A 22,517-nucleotide genomic window follows, 5' to 3' on the forward strand; every position below is an offset into this window, starting at 1 on the left:
GTGGAGTCCCTGCCTCCCGGCCAGTGCTTCCGACTGCTCGGAGCTTCTGGGTCCTTCCTGTGAGGCCCAGTCTCCAGGGCCTTCCATTCCCTATTCGGAAGCACCTGTCGCGCCTTCGCCTCTGCGTTGCGCCGCCTGCCTCTCAGGCGACAGCCACCGCTCCCTCTCCCCATTCGGGAATGCGGCTCTCCCACACGCATGCGTGGTTCCGCGACTGCGCGCCGACACGGCTCCGGGGCCTGGAGCGGGGACCCTGGGTAACCCAGGGCGCGCGTGCGCAGTCGCTGTTTGAGCGCTTCCCCCTCCTCTAGTTAGTCCGCCACCCGGACCATTCATTCCGCTCTCCTCCGCCTTGTCGCCCATTATGAAGGCCTGCCCTCCGGTACGTCACGAACGAAAACAGCTCTCGTAAACAGCCGCTGTCGTTACTAGGCCACCGCCGTCACCGGAGGCGCGCCGTGCGTGCCTGAGCACCACCCGGTCGGCGTCTGAAGTCGTATTCCCCTGCCGCTCCCGCCCCTTCCGCCGCTCGCGCACGCGCACGCGCACGGCCGCTCCTCGGCGCGCCGGGGTTGGCTGCGGCGGCGGCGGCGGCGGCCTGGAGGGCGGTAGTGGTTTTCACTCTGCGCGATTAGTTTCCTCCGCCCCCTCCCGTTGGACGCTGTTGTGTGGTCGCCTTAAAAAAATCAACTTTATTGTTCATCGGCCCCACCTCCCGCCGCGGAGCGCATCCTCAGGATGCACTGAGGCGGAGGGTAGGGGCGGGGGCGGGTCGCGGTCCCTCTCCTCCGAGAGCCCGGCCGGAGGGGAGGGAGTCACGATGTCCGGGAGCCGCCAGGCCGGGTCGGGCTCCGCTGGGACCAGCCCTGGCTCCTCGGCGGCCTCCTCGGTGACTTCCGCCTCCTCGTCCTTATCCTCTTCCCCGTCGCCCCCTTCCGTGGCGGCTTCGGCCGCGGCGCTGGGGTCCGGAGGTGCAGCCCAGGCCGCGGGCTCCGGCGGCCTCGGGGGCCCGGGGCGGCCTGTGTTGGTGGCGGCCGCCGTGTCCGGCAGCGGCGGCGGCGGCGGCGGGGTGGTGTCCGCGGGCCTGTCCCGACTTAGCTGCCCGGCCCGGCCCAGCGCCGGCGGAGGAGGCGGCAGCTCCAGCCTCGGCAGCGGCAGCAGAAAGCGACCTCTGCTCGCCCCCCTCTGCAACGGGCTCATCAACTCTTACGAGGACAAAAGCAACGACTTTGTCTGGTGGGTGTGAAGAGCAGCCCCCTTGTCGCTCAGGTCTGAGCTGCTGTTCGGGCTGGTGGGTCCGGGGGAGGTGGCTGTTCGGTGCTGCTGGGGGATTCGAGCTGGTGGTTGGGGCTAAGAAGCGGGGATGTTGGGGGTCCCGAGCCGGGTGTCGTACTCACGAGGTAAGTGCTGGTGGGGACGTAAATGAAGGATGTTTAGGGAATAAGAAATAAGGGGGGACGAGATGGGCAGTCACATAAATGGGTGTGCACCAAAGAAGAAAGGTGGGCCTTGAGTTTTCTGGCTGCCTGGTGCATTAGGCATCCTATCAGTCCGATTGCTTGTCAAAGTGGATTAAACTTGTAAAGGAAGAGGGTTAAGCTTCCCGGGTTGCTCGAGGGTTGGAAGTGTTGGCTGGAGTTTGCTTATGGAGACTGTGGTAGATGGTGCTCCAAAGCATAGGTATGGCTGTTTTAAGGAGAAGTAGTATTTCATGTAAGTATCCGTCCTATTTCCAAGGGCGGGCCCCTTTTCAATCTACTGTTGAGGCAAGAAAGTCTGTTTCAAAAAAGAAATTTCACCTCTCAATGTCTTGAAAGAGGGAACCACATTTACTAAATCTCATCCTTGTATCAGATGTTACTGGTGTAATGCATGCAGTGGTTCTCAACCTTCCTAATGCCGCGACCCTTTAATACAGTTCCTCATGTTGTGGTGACCCCCAATTTCATTGTTACAAACTGAACATAATTAAAGCATAGTGATTAGTCACAAAAACAATATGTAATTATATGTGTGTTTTCCGATGGTCTTAGGCGACCCCTCCCCCAAAGGGGTCCCGACCCGCAGGTTGAGAACCGCTGCTTAGAGTGTCCTGGCACTTGTGCTTTGAGAGACAGTAGGTATTAGACGTTTTGTCATCATAGTTGGCATCATGAATGAAACACCGTCGTGTTTAGTTATGATATTTGGAATAGAGGGTATAGTTAGCTGTCCATAAGTGAAAGATTTAGTTCATTGTATTGTTGAGAGTGTTTTGGAATTTTCATTGGATTTGTACCCGAAATGCAGTCTAAATGGTAGACTTGTGAGGAAGGAATTGCATTTAGCTGAGTGAGAACTGGTAGGATTTTGTGCTTGTTATCTGGAGAAAATTGTATGTAGACTTAGACTATTAGTGATATAGGAAGTTGGCTTGCACTCTCATAGGGGAAGTTGATTCACTTCAGGGTCGAAGATGATCTGGGTTGGTGTCATTACAGTTGGCCATTGAACCACAGGGGTTTGAAGTGCCTAGTCCATATATACGTGGATTGTTTTCAATAAATACAGTCGGCCCTTGTTCCGTGGTTTTGCATCTATGAATTCAACCAACACTGAACAAAAACAGTATTTTCATATACTTTACCTCAGATAGAAAATAATGTTTTCCATTCCCGATTGGTTGAATCCACCATTCGAAGGGCCAACTGTAGAGTCAGAAGTTATAAGTGGATTTTCAACTGTGGGGTCAGTGCCTCTAGCCCCTGAGTTATTTAAGGGTCAGTAATAATAAATATAATAGGAAGTTATTATTTTTTTTTAAATATATTTTATTGATTTTTTACAGAGAAGAAGGGAGAGGGATAGAGAGTTAGAAACATCGATGAGAGAGATCGATCAGCTGCCTCCTGCACCCCCATACTGGGGATGTGCCCGCAACCAAGGTACATGCCCTTGACCGGAATCGAACCCGGGACCCCTCAGTCCGTAGGCCGACGCTCTATCCACTGAGCCAAACCGGTTCGGCAGGAAGTTATTGATTAGACTTACAATGTCCAGTTCTTGCAGTTAATGTCTGTTCATATTTTTGCTTTTGTCTTAAATACATCTGGATTCAGAATTAATTCATTTTTAATTGAAATTGGGCTATAAATGTGATTGTTACTTATAAATAACGGAAGTAGCTTATTATTGGGTCTAAGAGGTGTTTGTGCCCATACTCAGTAGAGAGCATCATGTGGTAAAGTAGAAGCTAATGAAACAAAGTGAGGGTTTGCAGGATTCAATTATCTTATTGATTGATTGCATGGTTTTGTTTCATCTATTTTTATTGATTTTACAGAGAGAGGAAGGGAGAGGGAAGAGAGAGATAGAAACATTGATGCTAGAGAAACATCAATTGGCTGCCTCTTGCACACCCTCTACTGGGGAAGGATCCTAAAACCTGGGCATGTGCCCTGACTGAAATTGAACCAGTAACCTCTTGGTGCATAGGACGAAGCTCAGTCCACTGAATAACACCTACTGGGCTGATTGAATGATTTTAGAGATATGAAAGACAGACAGATATCAATTGGTTGCTCTACTTATCCATGCACTCACTGGTTGATTCCCTTATGTGCCTTGTCTAGGGATCAAACCAATTGTTTTTTTTAGCCACCATTTGCATTTCACTTTTCAGTAGGCTAAAGGAACACATGCCAGCATCCAAATAAGTACACTATGTGAGAAATAAGGGAATCAAGCATTCATTCAGCAGATATTTATTTGGCACTTACTGTCTGCCAGGCACTGTATGAGTTTCATTGTACTAACTAACAGCTATTTTATAGGAAACTAGAGGCCTGGTGCATGAAATTCGTGCACGGGTAGGGTCCCTAGGCCTGGCCAGCGATCAGGGCCGATTGGGGCCTTCGGGCTGCTAGCCGGAGCCTTCCTTCCTGGTGGTCAGCGCACATCATAGCGAGTGGTCGAACTCCTGGTCAGTTGAACTCCTGAGGGGACAATTTGCATATTAGCCTTTTATTATATAGGATTGGAGAGGGATGGGGAGTATAAATAGCTGGCACTTTTTTTATTTTTTAGGAGTAAGGTTATTTCTGGTGAAGTTGACTATTCAGAAGAATTCATTAATGGGAATCTAGTTTCCCGATTCTCAAGTTAGATTTGATTTGGCCAGTCTTTTGGAGTAGGAAGATATGGATTAGGCAAGGCTCAAAGGATCCTTTTCATTTCTAATTGACTTTGGGTGTGGTTGGTCTTGTCTTGTATGCTTCACAGTCAAACTGAGTCAATCCCAATTACTCTATGCTTTTACATCTAAATGAGAGTGAAGTTTGACAATTCCTTATTCATTACATTTTAAAGATGTTTATACTTCACATTGTATTTGATCTTTAGAGCAATTCTGTGAAGTTATCTAGACTTCCAATTTTAATATAATACTAATATAATTATATTTCTATTGAGGTACAAAAATGTTAAGTAACTTTGTTTCAAATTGGACAGCTAAGGGACAAAATCAGAACTCAGATCTCATAATTCTTGACCTAGTGCTTTCTTTGTATGGAATAAGACTACAGATCCTTAGGTTTGAGTACATGTATTGATCCTAGTGGTTTTTAAATGTGGTAGATTGGAGGGAAATAACTGTTCTATAATCACATGAGATAAATGTTTTTAATCCCTAACCTCTTCCTCTCCATGCCTGTCTGCCTGCTTACCTCCAGAATTGGAGGCTGGAGTGGGCAGTCTAGTTCGAAAAAGCTACTCTGGTGATAATGACATGTTGTCATCTTCTTGAGAATAATTGATTTAAAGTCAAATGCCTAATTTTCAGTAATACATGTTGGCCTCTCATATATTTTAAAAAGTTTATTTTTAATTGCAAAATTGAACATTTAGGGATTTATAGTTTCCACACAAAGGATCAAAAGAATATATTATCAAATTGCAGGTCATTTTAACTGATTTATAGACAGAATTTGTAGTACAGGAGAGTAGTATTTAGCTTGAAGTTGGAAAAATCGTTGACATTCAAAGGAAGTCTTTGTTCCTTTCATTTTTCCAATTTTTCTTACATGATCCATTTAATTAAAGCTACTTGAGTCTAGCCTGTATTTGAAAGATGACTTCTTTTATTCTTTCACATTACTACTGCCTCTGCATTAGCTTTTCAACTACCTGAAATGCTCTTTTCTACCTCTGCAAGACCCAGTTATTCTCTAAGTTGCAGCAGAAATAAATGTTTTCAAGTAGCTAGCCCCTTGTGGGAAGATTAACTCTAGTCATCTGTCTGATAAGAAGTAGGTAGGATCTACATTTAACAGATCTGACACTTATTAAATATGTCATTGCCTCTCAAGTCAAACTATTAATAATAGACTATCCTAAAAAAAGACTTTTTAATCACATAATTGTGTCATATCCTGGCATTATTACTTCACTTAGATGTTAAATGTTTCTGAATTCAGATGTTATCTCACTGCATTGCACCTTAGGCAGCCATTATCTATAAATCATACTTAGCACTGAAGATGAAACCTGTGACCACATTGCTACAGTTTTCCAAACAATTAAAAAGTGTTTTTAAGAGATGTTAAAGCATATTCAACTACTGAAATAAGCTAGAATTCATTACATTGTTGTTATAGCAATATCAGTCAAGAACTTCCTTGAATCTGTACAACAAAACTTGGCCCTGGCCAGTGTGGCTCATTTGGTTGGAGTGTGGTCCCATACACCAAAAGGCTTCAGGTTTGATTTCGGTCAGGGCACATGCCCAGGTTGTGGGTTTGTTCCCATGTATGGGCTTGTGCAGGAGGCAGCCTATCAAGGTTTCTCTCTCACATCAATATTTCTCTCTTTCCCCCTCTCCCTTTCTTCCCCTCTCACTCCCTCCTCTCTCTAAGATCAGTACAAACAGTTATTAAAAACAAAGCAAAAAATTTTTATTTTTATTGTTGAGGGTATTACAAATGTCCCCCACATCCCACCCCCTTTGCTCCCTCCGCCCAGATCCTGCCCCAACCTAGGCCATTACTGCACTATTGTCTGTGTCCATAGGCTGTGCATATATGCATATAACTTCTTTGGTTAATCTCTTCCACATCCCCTCTTTTGTGCCCGCTTCCCTCTGAGATCTGTCAGTCTATTCCATGTTTCCATGTCTCTGGACCTATTTACTCATCAGTTTATTTTGTTATTAAAAACAACAACACCTTGATTCTTTTGTTTTATAATACATATGCTTGTTGGATGACAATGATGATGAAAGATACTCTGCAGAAGATGATATCAAGTTATAGCAGTTCATTATGGTTCTTTTATCAGCATCAGTGTCAACATAAGATTTAGGTGCATCAAATGGCAGAGAAAATGAGGTGATTATGAAGCAGGATATAAAAGACTACTATTAACTTGAATTCAGGTCTATAAATTGAGAGGGAGGTACTTGTACAGTAGTAGTTTATTACCAAAGAGTGTGCTGATTGGAGACTACCTTTTCCCTTTACAAACCTTTCCTAATAACAGACCAGTCAATATTCCTTAGGTGACCATATTCCTTCTAAGAATTGTTAAGATAACTATAACCTTAAACCTTGTTGCTCATTTTTTCTCCTTGCATATGCATGTTTGTTCTTGATGGTTATAGAACTGGTAACCTCTTGGTTCATGGGTTGATACTCAACCCCTGAGCCACTCCAGCCAAGCTATTTCTTCGTATTTTAAATAAGTTTAAGCTGCAACCCTTTATCCCAGTGGTTCTCAACCTTCCTAATGCCGCGACCCTTTCATACAGTTCCTCATGTTGTGGTGACCCCCAACCATAAAATTATTTTCGTTGCTACCTCATAACTGTAATTTTGCTACTGTTATGAATCATAATGTAAATATCTGATATGCAGGATGTATTTTCATTGTTACAAATTGAACATAATTAAAGCATAGTGATTAATCACAAAAACAGTATGTAATTATATATGTGTTTTCCGATGGTCTTAGGCGACCCCTGTGAAAGGGTCGTTCGACCCCCACAGGGTTCGCGACCCACAGGTTGAGAACCGCTGCTTTATCCTCAAAGCTTCTCTAGCTTGGGAGGAAGGCTTTCTTCTTTTTCCTGTTAAAATTTGTATTATACAAAATTTGTATTAAACAAAATTAAAATGATTCTTGACTTGTTTTTAACATATGTTGTTTCCCCATGTTGGCCTTTCACCTTGTTTGTTCTTTGCCCTCTGCCTTTCTTCATATATGTATGTATCAAGTTCTATTTATATAGGTCCCTACTATCTCAATATTTTCATTGAGTAACATGTTTTCTGTTCATATTCTCATATATAAGTTAATTGTCCTTTCATTTTTCAAAATTAAATTTAATGAACTGATTTTTGTCTCTATTTCTATGTAGAGAGAAAGGTGGATTGTAATAGATGGTCTGATTTCTGTTTATCGTATTTCTGATTTTATCTTTGGGAATCCATCCCTCTCTCTTCCTAGTCTGTGTACTTTGGGGTGGGAGCTCTTTGTCCCCAAATTCAGAATTGGAACACGTGATCCTAGGCCCAAGTAATCTAGTCATTGAATACATTGCCTTTTGTTTCTGACTTCTTCAATTTGGCATAATAATATTTTTGAGATTCACATTAAACTGTGATAAATGTATATACATAGGTGTATATGTATTTATGTATATAAATGTGTTTCTTAATGTATTCATTTTAGAGAGAGAGAGATGAAGGGAGAGGTAGAGAGAAAGAAACATCGATTGTCTACCTCTTGCATGCTCCCTACTGGGGATCGGGAATCAAACCTGTGACCTCTCAGTGCGTGGGATGATGCTCAAGCAACTGAGCCACACTGGCGAGGGCTGTGTGGTTATTTTTTAACTTATCTTGTGGAGTTTTACTCTGGACATGTATGAGTAGTATTCAGCAATGGACTTGATGAGAACCCTGTATAGAGTTGTAGAATTCTTTCTCCTTTTAGCTCCTTCTGGTGTCCATCCTGTCCTGTGAATTCTTTCCCTTTTGTCTTTCCTAGACTCAGCAAGATTGTTGTATTATGCTTGTGTTCTCTTTCATTGGGCCTGTGAATCTTTCTGTGAAAACAGAAAACTGGGTCTGTGATAGTGCTCACTTATTTATTTATTCATCTTCCATCAAAGATATCAATACTGTGCTGAGTAGTGTCCAATGCCTGAAAGCAGTTGTTTCATTTACCCCCGCCTCAATTTTCTAAGTATATGTAGTACGAATGTACGTCTAGTAATAGGTACCTACCAACACTGTGCTGTTGAAAGTATTAAGTGGGTTAATATATGTCATTGTTTTAATGGATATAGTTTGTGCTGTTTTGAGTATTAACTATCATTATCATCTTCATTACCTAGAAGAGTTATTGAAATTGGAATTGTAAATTTATCTTTCAGGAAATTAGTTTTTTTTGAGATAGTAAATAAAAGCACATTTGGTTTAGTAGATCTAGGTAGATGTTTTTTAGTACGGATGATCAAAGAAGATGATAGAACTTTCTTAAGGACTCTTGTGATTGCATTGCACTATTAAAAATTATGGGTGAGTTAAAGTATTGGGGCCATTTTAATATACTTATTTAATTCATTTTAGAGCTTGATGGCCATTAGTGCCATCTTGAACAAATTGTCATTTGACCTGCAATCCCCTGAAGTTTATTCAGCTCAAGAGAAATTTCATCTCTCATTGATAAGATGTTTGGAGATTGCAGTGTATGGAAATAGGATTTTGTTGTATTGTTGCTGACCTTTTCTAATTTGAAATCCCTCTACTTTAAAAGTATCAATTATTTTCTATTTTCTTTTTAGCCCTATCTGCTTTGATATGATCGAGGAAGCATACATGACGAAATGTGGCCACAGCTTTTGGTAAGATGATTTTACTTAGCAAAATTGCCTTTTGGTATTCTTAAATCTGTGTAAATGTAGCTAGTGAGAGTTTTTTTTTTTTTTTTAAGTAATTTTGGTTATCTTGTAATCATATTATTTTTTTGATATATTTTTATAGGTTCTTTGGCTCAAGGCAGTAAGCATATGGTTGGTGCATAATATCTGTGAAATAGTTAGGTTTACGATAGGCTTTACAGGTAGATTTTAAAACTTTTGGGTTTATTAATTGTTAAAGAGCTTTTAACTGCTCTTTTAGAAAATTGGGGTGTGGTTCTGGGTAATCAGTACAAAGCACCTTTAACTCACTTGCTGGAATAGGTATGAGGCCCAGTAAAATAGGCTAAACGGACTTTGGAAAAGAATATAGAGGATTAAAAACTTCTGTGTTCTTTTTAACACGTCTATCAGTGTCATTAATATGTGTATATTTTGTAAAATTTAGTTGTGGTAAAATACACATAATAAAATTTACCATCCTAAACACTTTTAAGTTCAGTAATGTTAAGTATATGTGCACATTGTTGTGTTCATTCAATATCCAGAACTTTTTCTTGCAAAACAGCTACTACATCCAATGGCTAGTTTTAGCCAATAGAAACATTTCTTAATCCCATCATTTATAACACATAACCCAATTTTCAGAGATGCCAAAGTGTAAAGCAGCAGTTCTCAACCTGTGGGTCGTGACCCCTTTGGGGGTCGAATGACCCTTTCACAGGGGTCGCCTAAGACCATTGGAAAACACATATATAATTACATATTGTTTTTGTGATTAATCACTATGCTTTAATTATGTTCAATTTGTAACAATGAAAATACATCCTGCATATCAGATATTTACATTACGACTCATAACAGTAGCAAAATTACAGTTATGAAGTAGCAACGAAAATAATTTTATGATTGGGGGTCACCACAACATGAGGAACTGTATTAAAGTGTTGCGGCATTAGGAAGGTTCAGAACCACTGGTTTAAAGGAAGAAAAAAATGTTCAATTCAGAAGAAAAGAAATATAACAAAGTAAAACAAAGCGAGAGAGGAGCCTTGGATAGGCCAGTGGATAAAGTAAAACACAATGAACTCACTCTACACTTGAGATAAAAATTTAACTACAAGCAGACGTACAGGAACTCTATACCTATTAAACAACTCCTCCTTTTCCCTTTCCCCAGCCTCTGTCAATTGCCATTTAACTTTCTATCTCTGTAAATTTGACTATTCTAGACCTCATATAGGTGGAGTCAAGTAGTACTTGTCTTTTTTGTGACTAGCTTATTTTACTTAGCATAATGTTCTCAAGTTTCATTAATATTGTAGCATGTGTCAAAACTTCCTTTCCTTTTAAGGCTGAATAATATCCCATTGCATGTATCTATTATATTTTGTCTATTCATCTGTCAGTGGACTCTTGGATTACTTTCATCTCTTAACTGTTGTTAATAATGCTACTTTGAACATTGGTATATAAATATCTCCTTGAGACACTGCTTTTAGTTCTTTTGGTTATATATCCATAGTGGAATTGCTGGATTATAGGTAATACTATGATTATTTTTTTTGAGGAATAGCCATACTACTTTCTATATATAGTTGCAGTACCATTTTATGTTCCCATCAACAGTGCATAAAGGTTCCAATTTTTCCACATCCTTGCCAACACTTGTTGATTTTTGCCTTTTTTTTTTTTTTTTTAAATAGTAGCCATGTTAATGGGTATGTGGGTATGTAATCTGTGTATGTTTAATTCCTGTTGTTTATTTTTTTGTTTGGGAGTAGTATATTCTACTTTCAGTTAATCATCTTTTTAAATTTTATATTCAGTAGATTTGTTATTTGAATTTATTTTTCAATAACTTTGTATACTATTGTCTAATAAATGCCCTATGTATCTTCTTTATGATATACACATATAAGCTGGAATAAATTGGATAAACTGTTTGATTGCTTAAGTTGAAAATGAGGAATAGAAAACTAATAGACATTATTTTGTGACCAGTTTATTAATCTATCGCTGACTTAATCAAACCTATTTTATTGTTTTTCTCTGCTAATAGCTACAAGTGTATTCATCAGAGTTTGGAGGACAATAATAGATGTCCCAAGTGTAACTATGTTGTGGATAATATTGACCATCTGTATCCTAATTTCTTAGGTGAGTCTTTGGAATGATTTTTTATTTTTAAAATATTTTCCCCCCCAAAGTGTATGCTAGCATTTAATTTATTCAGAAAACATAGCTTTGACTAAGCAAGTCTCTCTTTTCTACTCACCAGATGCTTTCCCCAGTCTTACCTGGGTTGTGACAGATTCCATACCTTATCATATTTTTAATTTTTTAAAAAAATTTGATTGACACTACTCTTAGATTCTTGCATAGATGGCTGGACAGAATGTGAGGCTAAAGGAGAATGCCAGATGTCCAGAATTCTTGTCTCTTTATATGGTGTTTTGTATTCCTGCTGTTTCTGCTTCAGGGGCAGAAGTAAAAAACATGGAAAAAAGGATTAAGGTAGAGGGGGGAGGACAAAAAAAAAAGCCATGAACATTCCTGCATGGGGGCAGAGAGTCTGTGACCTGGGAGGCAATAGAAAAGTAAGAAGTAGGGAAGGAAGATATGGATGTAGAATTTTTGAGAGAGGAATGGTAGCTGGAGAAGAGAGACAAAATAGGAAATGCTTAGGGTAAATAGTAAATGGTTGATAAAAATGTCTAGTCAGAGACAAGATATTATCAAGATATTCGTGAATATATAAGAACTAGGAGCCCGGTGCACGAATTTCGTGCACTGGGTGTGGGGCGGGGGGGGGGGGGGAGTATCCCTCAGCCCAGCCTGCCCCCTCCCTCTCACATACTGGGAGCCCTCAGGTGTTGACCCCCATCACACTCCAATCGCAGGATCGGCCCCTTGCCCAGGCCTGACGCCTCTGGCCTAGGCGTCCGGCCCGGGCAGCGGGGACCCACAGCTGCAGCGGCCCCGCGATCGTGGGCTCCACTTTAGGCCCAGGCAAGGGACCCCTAGCTCCCGGGACTGCCAGCTTCGACCGTGTCCACCTCCCATCGCTGGCTCCACCCCTACTTCCTGCTATCACTGGCCAGGGCGGCAAAGGCGCCTGATTCTCCGATCATGGCTGGGGGGCAGGGCAAAGGCGGCCCCAGGGCCACCTTTGCCCTGCCCCCCTGCTCTTAGCTCCCCCCTGGGTTTCCGATCACTGTCAGTGGCAGGGGGCTTCTTCCTGCTTTCCCTTTCGCCTCCCTGCATTGTGCCTACATATGCAAATTAACCGCCATCTTGTTGGCAGTTAACTGCCAATCTTAGTTGGCAGTTAACTGCCAATCTTAGTTGGCAGTTAATTTGCATATAGCCCTGATTAGCCAATGAAAAGGGTATCGTCGTACGCCAATTACCATTTTTCTCTTTTATTAGTGTAGATTCTACTTGTTGAATAGCCTAAGGTTTGTTGGAAATCTTTAGATTGAGTTTTTAGGAATGAAGATTAATTTTCCAAAGATTAATTTTTAGATATGGGTAGGCATGAAGTAGAGTACTACTGTGTATATTAGTCAAAAGTTTAATGCTTCATTCTAAAGAGTAACATACTCAGAGTTATAGTGTGATGTTTACTTGCATATTAAATTCTGACTTGCCAGTGCTCCAGTTGCAGTTTGACTTTCTCAGCTCAATGTTGGTTTATAATAAACCATGAATTTGAACCTTTTCAGCTATGGCTTTCATTTTTATCTCTGCTCTAAAATTGCATTGGCTACAATTCTTTTTTTCTCTACCATTTAGTAATTTTTCATTAAGGAAAATGATTAGATGATTGCATAGCAGAAAGGAACCTTGGAAGAAATATTGCGAAGGTTTTCTATTGGAATATCAAATTCTTCTACATAGATAGAGTTTTATGATAAACTTGGATAAGGAACTTAGGAAATGAGGAAATATAAGTGGTTTGATATTCTGCAGGACTGGACTTCATGGGCTAGGTTAAATAAAAGGGAAAACAAATCCTTCAAAGCAGAAGCCTTTAGGTTCCTGAACTTGGATTAATGCTGCCGTGTGGGCTCTAGAATCACTTTTCTATCAGTTGCATAACTTTGGAAAACTATTTCTTTTGAAATGATTAAATACGGAAGGGAATCAAATGTTCTGAAAATTTGGAGATTTACTAAATTTTTTAAACAGTATTCCTTAGTAAGTCTATAAGTTAGAAATTCTGTTATGTGACTTTCTAAATGGTGAGAGAGAGAGAGAGAGAGAGAGAGACAGAGAGAGAGAGAGGGAATGCGAATGCTATACACCAGTATGGAAGGAATGTAAAAATGTTGGAAAGTAATTTCATACTATAAATACAGTGTTCTATATGTTAGTGTGTGTGTGTGTGTGTGTGTGTGTGTGTGTGTGTGTGTTCACTAGTGAATATTGAAGTCACAGTTACTGATTTTCTAAGCTAGAAATTATCCTGGTGATGATATAGTTTTTAAACTCTTTTTGTGGATAGAAATTTTTGATTTTGAGTAATTGGAATGTAAATATTTTTGAAGTCTTAATTACAGTGCAGAGATTTTTTATGCCAGCCATGGAAATAACATTTTATCCTGATATATCTATTTCTGTTTTTCTGCCCATCTTCAGCCTTTACCTTTGTATAGTGATGGTCAGACTCTTAGGTTTCCTCACAGTAAGTAAATAGGGATTATATTTCTTATGCACTCAGGATACCACTGAGATCTCTTTCTAAAGTGGAATACCACATGTTTTTTTCTATGCTGAAAAACTCTTCTTAAGTTATTTACTTACATTATTTCAGCTCTCAGAGCTCTCTCTCTTGATCCTAGAAGGCTCATGTGGGGTTAGGGCGTTGGGTGGCAGTGTCTCATCCAACTATTCCACTTCTGCAATTCTGCATTTGTTCTCCATTCCTGCAAGGCTTCCTCACTAGTCTCCCTGTTCCTTCCTGTGTAAGATCTCTCTTTAGCTGCCCCATCCTTTCGCGGTCTCTCTTTCTCTTTTTCCCTCCTTTTGTCCCTTCCTCTTTCCCTCCCTTTCTCTCTCTTAGTTTCCTCTGTCTATAGATAAAAATTATAAATTAATTTTTAAATCTTCCTAATGAATGGCCCTCTTTTTATTTATTTATTTTTTGAATATATTTTATTGATCTTTTTTACAGAGAGGAAAGGAGAGGGATAGAGAATTAGAAACATCGACGAGAGAGAAACATCGATCAGCTGCCTCCTGCACACCCCCTACTGGGGATATGCCCACAACCAGGGTACATGCCCTTGACTGGGATCGAACCCGGGACCCCTCAGTCCGCGGGCCAACGCTCTATCCACTGAGCCAAACCAGTCAGGGCGAATGGCCCTCCTTTTAAAGTAAAGGACAACATGAATGCAAAGTTTAAAATCCCTGTGGTTGTTTTTTTTTAAGTAGCATAATGCATGTAACATCCTTACTACTGTCCTAAGTGCTTTATGTATGTTAACGCATTTAATTATCATTTGTCATCTTCATTTCTCAGGTGAGGAAAGTAAGGCAGAATTTAACTGCATAAAAGTTATTCAGCCAGTAAGTGGCAGAATAGGGATTTGGTCCTAAGCAGTCTGGCTCAAGAGTCTGTGCTTTTACTACACTATCCTGCATCTAAAGACAGTTGCTAAAAAGGAAAATTTAGCAGTAGAAATGCATTATTTATTCTTAGTACTATGGGTGTTATAAGAATCTATAAAATTATAATTATGAATATAGATTATCCTTCAGTTTCAGTGGTATATGAGATTTCTTGGTCAAATGCAATGTAATATATATGTAAAGTATTACAGTTATTTAACTCACAGTTTTTAAAAAATATATTTTATTGATTTTTTTACAGAAAGGAAGGGAGAGGGATAGAGAGTTAGAAACATCGATGAGAGAGAAACATCGATCAGCTGCCTCCTGTACCCCCTACTGGGGATGTGCCCGCAACCAAGGTACATGCCCTTGACAGGAATCGAACCTGGGACCCTTCAGTCCGAAGGCTGACGCTCTATCCACTGAGCCAAACCGGTTAGGGCTAACTCACATTTTATTCAAATGGGTAATTCTATAACTGAAACATTAAACACTTATTTACACACTCCTCTTTATTTCCCAGTACTACATTATTTTAAGCTCTCTTCGTTATCTTCCTTTGGTTATAATGATAACTTTACTTGTGAAATACATACCAGCTTCTTCAGAATCTGGCTCCAATCTAGCTACATTTCCAATCTTAGTTCTTAGCCCCTGTTAATCATTAACAAAATCACTGTGACCCTGTGTTACAGCCATATTGATTTTAAATCACTTTATCTTCTGTTGTCTTATGACTTTGTCCCTTGCCTCCCCTTCCTCTATCTGAATTTTTTCCACTTAGTTAATCTCTGTGTTCCTGTTTTGGCTCAATTCTAATGTCACCTTCTACTGGAAGCCTATTTCTTAAATTTTGATTACTCCTCTTCTGTGTTCTTTGCAAATCTGTTTCAATGATAACACTGATTTTTTACATTATGTTACAACTACTGCATCATATACATTTGTCTTCCTACTCTGAGCTGCTTGAGTCTTGGATTGAGTGTTACTTAGATTTAGTCTTACTCACTTTTAAAGTTTGGATATCTAGTGTGGGCTTGATACCTCTCTTGTTTGTTAGGAAATATTTGTAGTTGGATTGTGGTGTAGTGGAAATTTTAGATAATTGGGTTTGTATCCCAACCCTCTTATGTACTGTGTGTCATGCTCTCTAATATTCCCTCATCTTTAAATAGGAAGAACAACCAATGGGATAATGTCTGTAAATTAAAGCACCTACCTAGCCTAGTGCTAGTTTCCCTTTATCATTTTTTTAAATCAGCTAGCTGTTAAAGACAGAATAATCCAATTAAAAGTGGCTTAACCATTAAGGAAAATGTATTGATTCCCATAAAAAGAATTTCTAGAACTAGTTAATTCTGTGGTTCTGTAACATTATCAAGTTCTTTCCATCTTTTTGTTCCTCCATCCCCAGCATATGTATTGGTCTTAGGCTAGATCCCCTCAAGACTGCAGAATGGCTCTAAGCATTTCCAGATATTATCCATTCATGATGGCAGGGAATGAACTCGTTTTTCTCCTCTACTTCTCTTTCTGAAAGACAGCATTCCCCTCATTGGTCAAAACTAGGTCACAAACTTAACACCATGTCAGTCACTGGCAAGAGTATAAATGACTAAATACCATGGACCTGAGGAAGGGTCTAGCGCCTCTGAAAGTATGTGGTAATCTGACACTTGGAAAAAATCTGCTGTTATTTAAATAAAAGATGGATGGTTTGTGGATAGGTAACTGACATTGTCTGCCAGGATATTTATAGAGGAGTCAAATAAACAAAAAGAAAAAATATAATCTTTAGTATCTACCTCATAGACTCAACCAGTTACCATGGAGAGCATGGTACAATCTCACACAGTGAAGAATTGTCTCTCTCCAAGTGCCAAGCAGTGACATTATTGAAACGTGTAAGAGTAGGTACATATTCTGAGAAGAATTCTGAGTAATAATAGTAATAGTTTTACCAGTAGTAGCCTGTGACAAAACTGTTTTTAATTTGAAATTTCTGCTTAGCATCATTTTAATTTGAAGCTTTGTAAACTTAAAATACAGTTCATCTAAACAGAACAATTAGATGATACATTTAACACAATTATGCATGATTCTTGTTTTTATTTTCAGTGAATGAGCTCATTCTCAAACAGAAGCAAAGGTTTGAGGAAAAGAGGTTCAAATTGGACCACTCAGTGAGTAGCACCGTATGTTTCAACTCTTATTACTATTTTTAATACATTTTAATTCATTGTTTTTATTGCTTTAATATTAGATATTCAAATTTTAGTATATTGTTGATTTTTCTTAAAGGAAATTTGTTTACCATTGTTTTGTTTAATAAAGAACTTTCTTAACTGCATTGTTTAAAATTTACTCTAGTGATCATCTTTTGGAAGGTCTGGTGGGATCACATTTAGGTAGTTTGCTTGTAATACGTGACAGTTGAAAGATTATACGGCACAGTAAAACTATGTGTGGTAATTTGGGAAAAACTGTTGAAAGAGTCTCAATTTAAGAGGATTAGCCCCAAATTATTGAGGCAAGTGAGCTTAAATTAAGACCTTACAACTAAATACCAAGTTGAAAATATGGCTAGAAAAAGAATTAAAACTCAGGCAATTATTCTGAAAGGAATTACACCTTTAGAGATGCTGACTCAACATTTGTCTTGAATATGCCTTTCATGTCTGTTATCTAAATAAATTTAAGGGGAAAGGAGTATTTAAATGATCATGAGAAGGCAGTGGGAAGCCACTAGCTGGGGAAAAATAGGTTGGAACAATATAGTGTACTAGAGGCCCAGTGCACAAAATTCAGGCACGGGTAGGGTCCCTAGGCCTGGCTGGCGATCAGGGCCAATCTGCGGGGTGACAGGCGGGGCAATCGGGGGGGCCCCCTGCTGGCACCTGCCTTGGCTGGCCTGGGGCCTGAGGGCTGGGGGAGCTCCTGCATTGAATGTCTGCCCCCTGGTGGTCAGTGCGCCTCATAGTGACCAGTTGTTCTGCTGTTCGGTCGATTTGCATATTAGGCTTTTATTATATAGGGTTTTTGTTATCTGTGTAATAATCATATTAGGAAGTAGCAGTTAAACATTTGTTTTAGACACTAAAACAGTCTTCTTAGAAAGTTATTGTGTTTCTTTTCCTTATTTTTAGAATGGCCACAGGTGGCAAATCTTTCAAGATTTACTGGGAACTGACCAAGATAACCTTGATTTGGCCAACGTCAACCTCATGTTGGAATTACTAGTGCAGAAGAAGAAACAACTGGAAGCAGTAAGTGGTAGCTGAACTTAAAAAAACATTGATTTAAATGGTGCTGTTTATTCCATTGTAAAAGATCTAGAAATGTTTATAAATAATAGGATAGTGTCACTTAATTCATCCAATTTTATTCAGCTAGAAACATCTTCAAGGTGTCACTTATAACAGATTCCCCTTTTTCAAATAAGAGAAAGAACAAAATATTTGTAATATAACTTAGAGTGGCCAGTTTGTAGTAACAAAAGTTGAGTGTTAAGAAAGATCATGAGAAAGTACAATTTTATTTTAATATTGGTTGTCTTTCTTCTAATGAATATCTTCTTTGCCATATTGTCCCCTCTTTACATACAAGATTTGAAGGAGAAAATAGAGATTATTTTTATCTACATAAAGTACTCCCAAAAGGTCTCCATTGGTATAGTAGTAGTATATTGCTTAACTAAGTGCATTTAGAAAGATGGGAACTGGAACTGAATATATCCAGTTTGATGTAATGAAATGTAGATAAATAGAAAATTGCATTTATTTCATGTAAAAATGTAAAATGTGAATTTGCACGTATTAGGAATTGAATATGATTCATGATAAGCAATGCACCCCTTAAGCAAATACCCACTCCGAACTAGCTTAAGAAGCAGATATTTATTGATAGGATAAGGGAGTGAGTAGTTCATATACATTAAAAGGGAAGAGCTTATCAACCAAACATTAGAAAGATTGGAACCATGAATCTGTCTTTGGGCTTCCTCTTTGTGTGTGTGTGTGCTCGCTCGTGCGTGAGAGAGAGAGAAAAACAGGTATGATTGTCTTTTCTAAGATTTTTATCACATGGTAGATGATAGGTTCACTTGTACTTCCAACTTCAGTTTAAAATTTTCTGTGGATAGATTCTGATTAACATAGCTTGATCTGGATCACAGAATGGGAATATTTTAGTGGGAGAAAGGAGTAGGTGAAGTTAAGGTGACCAAAATGAGTTTCCCATTCTGTGTCTTTTCGGGGGGGACAGGGTTGTTGCAGATTTGTCCTGTTTTTATTTTTAAGGGGGCCTTAATCTTAGTGTATCTATATCTATCTATCTATATATATTCATTCTGTATTTCTCACTACATTTTAGCCAGATATAGAAGTTCAATTTGTATGCTTTTGGTCTGTTGAAAAAAAAATTTTTCAACTATATTTTATTGGTTTCAGAGAGGAAGGGAGAGGGAGAGAGAGATAGGAACATCAATGATGATAGAAAATCATTGCTCAGCTCCCTTCCGCATGCTCCACACTGGGGACTGACTCCACAACCCAGGCATGTGCCCTTGACCGGAATCAAACCTAAGACCCCTCAGTCCGCAGGCCGATGCTCCATCCACTGAACCAAACCAGCTAGGGCTGATCTGTTGAAATTTATTGTGGTTTTCATTATATGGTATATGGTCTATTTTGTTAAATGATAACTTGCTATTGAAAACAGTATTGCTCTTTGTTGTAATGCTTTTATAAAATTGATTATGTAGTTTGTTAATATTATTCAATCTTTTTTCCCTCCTAGCTCTGTCAGTTACTGATAAGGATATGTTAAAAATATAATTTAGATTTTCCATTTTTCACTGTTTTCTGTGATTTTTGCTTCGTGTATTTTGAAGCTCCTCATTAAGTGTAGATGTCCCCCCAAAAATGTATACATGTCTAGGATTGTTATGTCTTCTGGATGAATTGTTCCATTTATCATTATGAATTGTATTTGATTATCACTTGAAATATTCCTTGTTCTGAAGGTGGTTATAGTTAATCATACTACCAGAAGTGCATATCCTTTACCATTTTATTGATAGTAGATTTAAGGAAAAGAATGTATTGATATAGAGAAAATTAACCACCTAAATCATAGTAACAATTACACAAGACATGGCAAAGTGACTCTTGATTTGTGAAATGTTACCTGCTTATTTTATAGATAGGGACTTAGGCCAAGTAGGGGAAGCACTCAAAAGTTTTACAAGATTTTTAGGTTAGAATCCTTTCTCTAATACCTAAAATTTAAGTCTTGTTTTGTCTTCTCTTCTGTCTACCCCACCTCCTCCCCCTCTTGCTTTTCTTTTCTCTTCCCTTTTCTTAAAATCCAAGTAATAAATAGTACTCCTAATTTACAAAGTCAAATGATATTCCAAGATCAAAGGAAAAGTGTTATTGTTGTTTTTATCATAAAGTTTGTGGTGCTCTCCCCCTTTTTTACAAATCAGTAGCATTCTTAACCTGTTTACATGTCCTAGTTGATAGACAGAAATGAAGTTTCAAACTTACTATTTTGAAGATAGTTTGTACACTTTTTTTGCAAATGAACTGTATTTTTTATTAGCAGTCTTGGTAGTGCATGTTTCTTTTTGTATAAAGATGTGATCTTGACTCTCTAGCCATTAATAATCTGTAGACAGTTGTAAATAATCAGTGTGAAGAATTCCAAGAAAGAGTCCCAATGTATCCTGGGATACAATGTCATATTGTTGGGACACAGAGCACCTGTTTGTTCTTTAGGATAGTTTAACTTTTCAGGAATGTGTCTCAGGTTCAATAAATGCCAGTTTGTTATGCAAGAAAAACTTCACTTTAAAATCTCATCACACCATGCTTTACAAATGTATGTATTTATTTTTATTTTGAGAGTATGTTTATTAAAGTTGGGGACAGTGAAAGAAGAAAGGACTTAGGATAGAAAACCCACAGGAGAGACTAGGAAGGGCTGCTTTTGCTCTCTAGAAACATTATGGGAAAGAAGTGAACCAAGGTGGGGCTGCTGTCAGTTCACTGGAGGGTCAGAGAAAAGGGGACCTTGGGGACAGATTTAGGGTTAGCCCAGGAGGAGCTGCCTCTGCCCATTGCTCCTCTGGTCACAAGTCTTCTCTGGTCCGTTAGAGCTTAGGAGATACATGCCTGTGGGGGGTAAAGAAGAGAAAGGGAAATGTGTGGCCTTGCTCCCAGGAGGGAGAGCACACTTACTTAGTTGTGATATATTAATTCAGTTGTGTTTGTTAATTGGAATATCCTAATGTGATTATCAGTTCAGATTTGCCTCCTTTGTCCTTTTTTGTCTTGGCTTAAACATTTCATTGATCTCTTTTGCCTCTTATTCTTTAAAATGCCTTTTAAAGAATATCCCCAAAGGGGATATACTCTGGGAATGGAGGTGAAGTGGCCATGCTCTTTTGTAGTACATGTAATATCTTAGTGATTCTTCAAATTTTGATGGGCTTATTCTTATTATCTGGGGAATTGTTAAATATATGTATTCCTAGAATCTTTTCTAAAGTAATAGAATGAGGTAAAACCTGCCCCAGTGTTTATTTTAACAACTGGCTCCTATGATTCTGTTGCATAGCCAGGTAAATGCAAGTTTTATTAACCCTTTGTATGCCATAAGCATCTATAGAGGCAAGAGGGATGGTTTACGTTTTGGACACATGGCAGTTAACTGGTTAATCTCTCTTATTTATTTATTTTTGTTTGTTTTGGAAGTGTTCCACTGGGCATTTTTTATCTATTTTTCAAATATATATGAAAAATCATAATTATATTTGTTCATAAACTATCCCATTGAAATTCCATTTTTACCTTTTGATTTTCTTTGTACATATATGTATTGATTCACTTGCAATTCCTTAATTCTTTATGTGAATTTTAACATTAAAATATATATTTTTTGTGATTGTATTTTTTGATACCCAAGAAATGTTAAGCTTATAATAATCATTTATCTGTTAAATTTTTGTTTGTTACCAAGTTGGGTTATTTACCCCTTCCTTCAGTTGATGATATTAAAATTTTGTTTTTAAGTGTTTGATTTTGACTGAAATCTTTTATAAGACTGTATTAATTGTCACATCTGTGATTAGGTAATAATCAGAAATAGTAAATTTGACTTCTGATATATGGACTTCTTTTCATGTATCATGCTTCTTACTCCCCTGCAAATAAAATTTTTATGAGGAAAATTGTGTTAGTGTATAGAATCTCTACTCTGTTAGTTCTACCATGATTTTTTTTCTTCATGTTGTATTGGCATGATTGGAAATAGGAAGGCAAGACAGATAGCAGAATTGCCACTTACCATGAGTAGTTTTTTAGCAAGGTAGATGAGGAATGTAATTTAAGGCACCTTTTTCTTAAAATTAGTTTTAGTTTTGGGGAAAATGGTTTGCTTTTTAAAATTCCAATTAGCAAATGGGAAAACTGAATAGAAGTAATAGACTGACTTAAATGGATGCATTAAGTTGTTTCCTACTGATTATATTGTGGTATTAAAGAAAACGTTGATCTCATAGTTATATTTTTATAAGAACAATTATAATTTTCTATTATAGGAATCACATGCAGCCCAACTACAGATCCTTATGGAATTCCTCAAGGTTGCAAGAAGAAATAAGAGAGAGGTATATTATTTTGTGTATTTTACATAATGTTTTATTTACTGTTGTTGACTATTCCCATTTCTCCCCTATTTTTGTAAAGGCATATCAGGTTAAAAAAATTTTTTTTAATATTTAAAAACCATTTGAGTTTTCTTAAGCTTTGTTATTTTAATTTCTTTTACCTTTACAACTTGATTCTTTAAAAATCCCTTTTTTGGAGATGTGCATAGGATTGCATGCAGTGAGTTACCTCAAAGCTGAAAGAATATAAAACAGAATTCTTGAATGACAGCCCACCCTTCACCCTGAAAGAAAATTTAGGTAATAGAACCTTAGGTAGAAAGGGTT

General features: G+C 38.5%; 1 protein-coding gene across 5 annotated transcripts in view; it reads left to right on the top strand.

The window, feature by feature from the left end:
- Positions 1 to 570: 570 nt before the first annotated feature.
- Positions 571 to 22,517, top strand: part of COP1 (COP1 E3 ubiquitin ligase) — a 104,473-nt gene continuing 82,526 nt past the window's right edge. The window contains exons 1-6 of one of the 5 annotated variants that reach the window (XR_009449833.1): positions 571 to 1,236; positions 8,822 to 8,881; positions 10,959 to 11,056; positions 16,637 to 16,713; positions 17,665 to 17,784; positions 22,122 to 22,190. Coding sequence is in view for 4 of the 5 variants with exons in the window: in XM_059673962.1 (XP_059529945.1) it covers positions 821 to 1,236; positions 8,822 to 8,881; positions 10,959 to 11,056; positions 16,637 to 16,713; positions 17,665 to 17,784; positions 22,122 to 22,190 (840 nt within the window). In the remaining variant the exon portion in view is untranslated. The remainder of the gene's footprint in view (positions 1,237 to 8,821; positions 8,882 to 10,958; positions 11,057 to 16,636; positions 16,714 to 17,664; positions 17,785 to 22,121; positions 22,191 to 22,517) is intronic. The other 4 variants (XM_059673962.1, XM_059673963.1, XM_059673965.1 and 1 more) reach the window with 4 other exon arrangements.

This window comes from Myotis daubentonii, chromosome 18, assembly GCF_963259705.1.
Source record: "Myotis daubentonii chromosome 18, mMyoDau2.1, whole genome shotgun sequence".
NCBI classification, from domain to species: Eukaryota; Metazoa; Chordata; class Mammalia; order Chiroptera; family Vespertilionidae; genus Myotis; species Myotis daubentonii.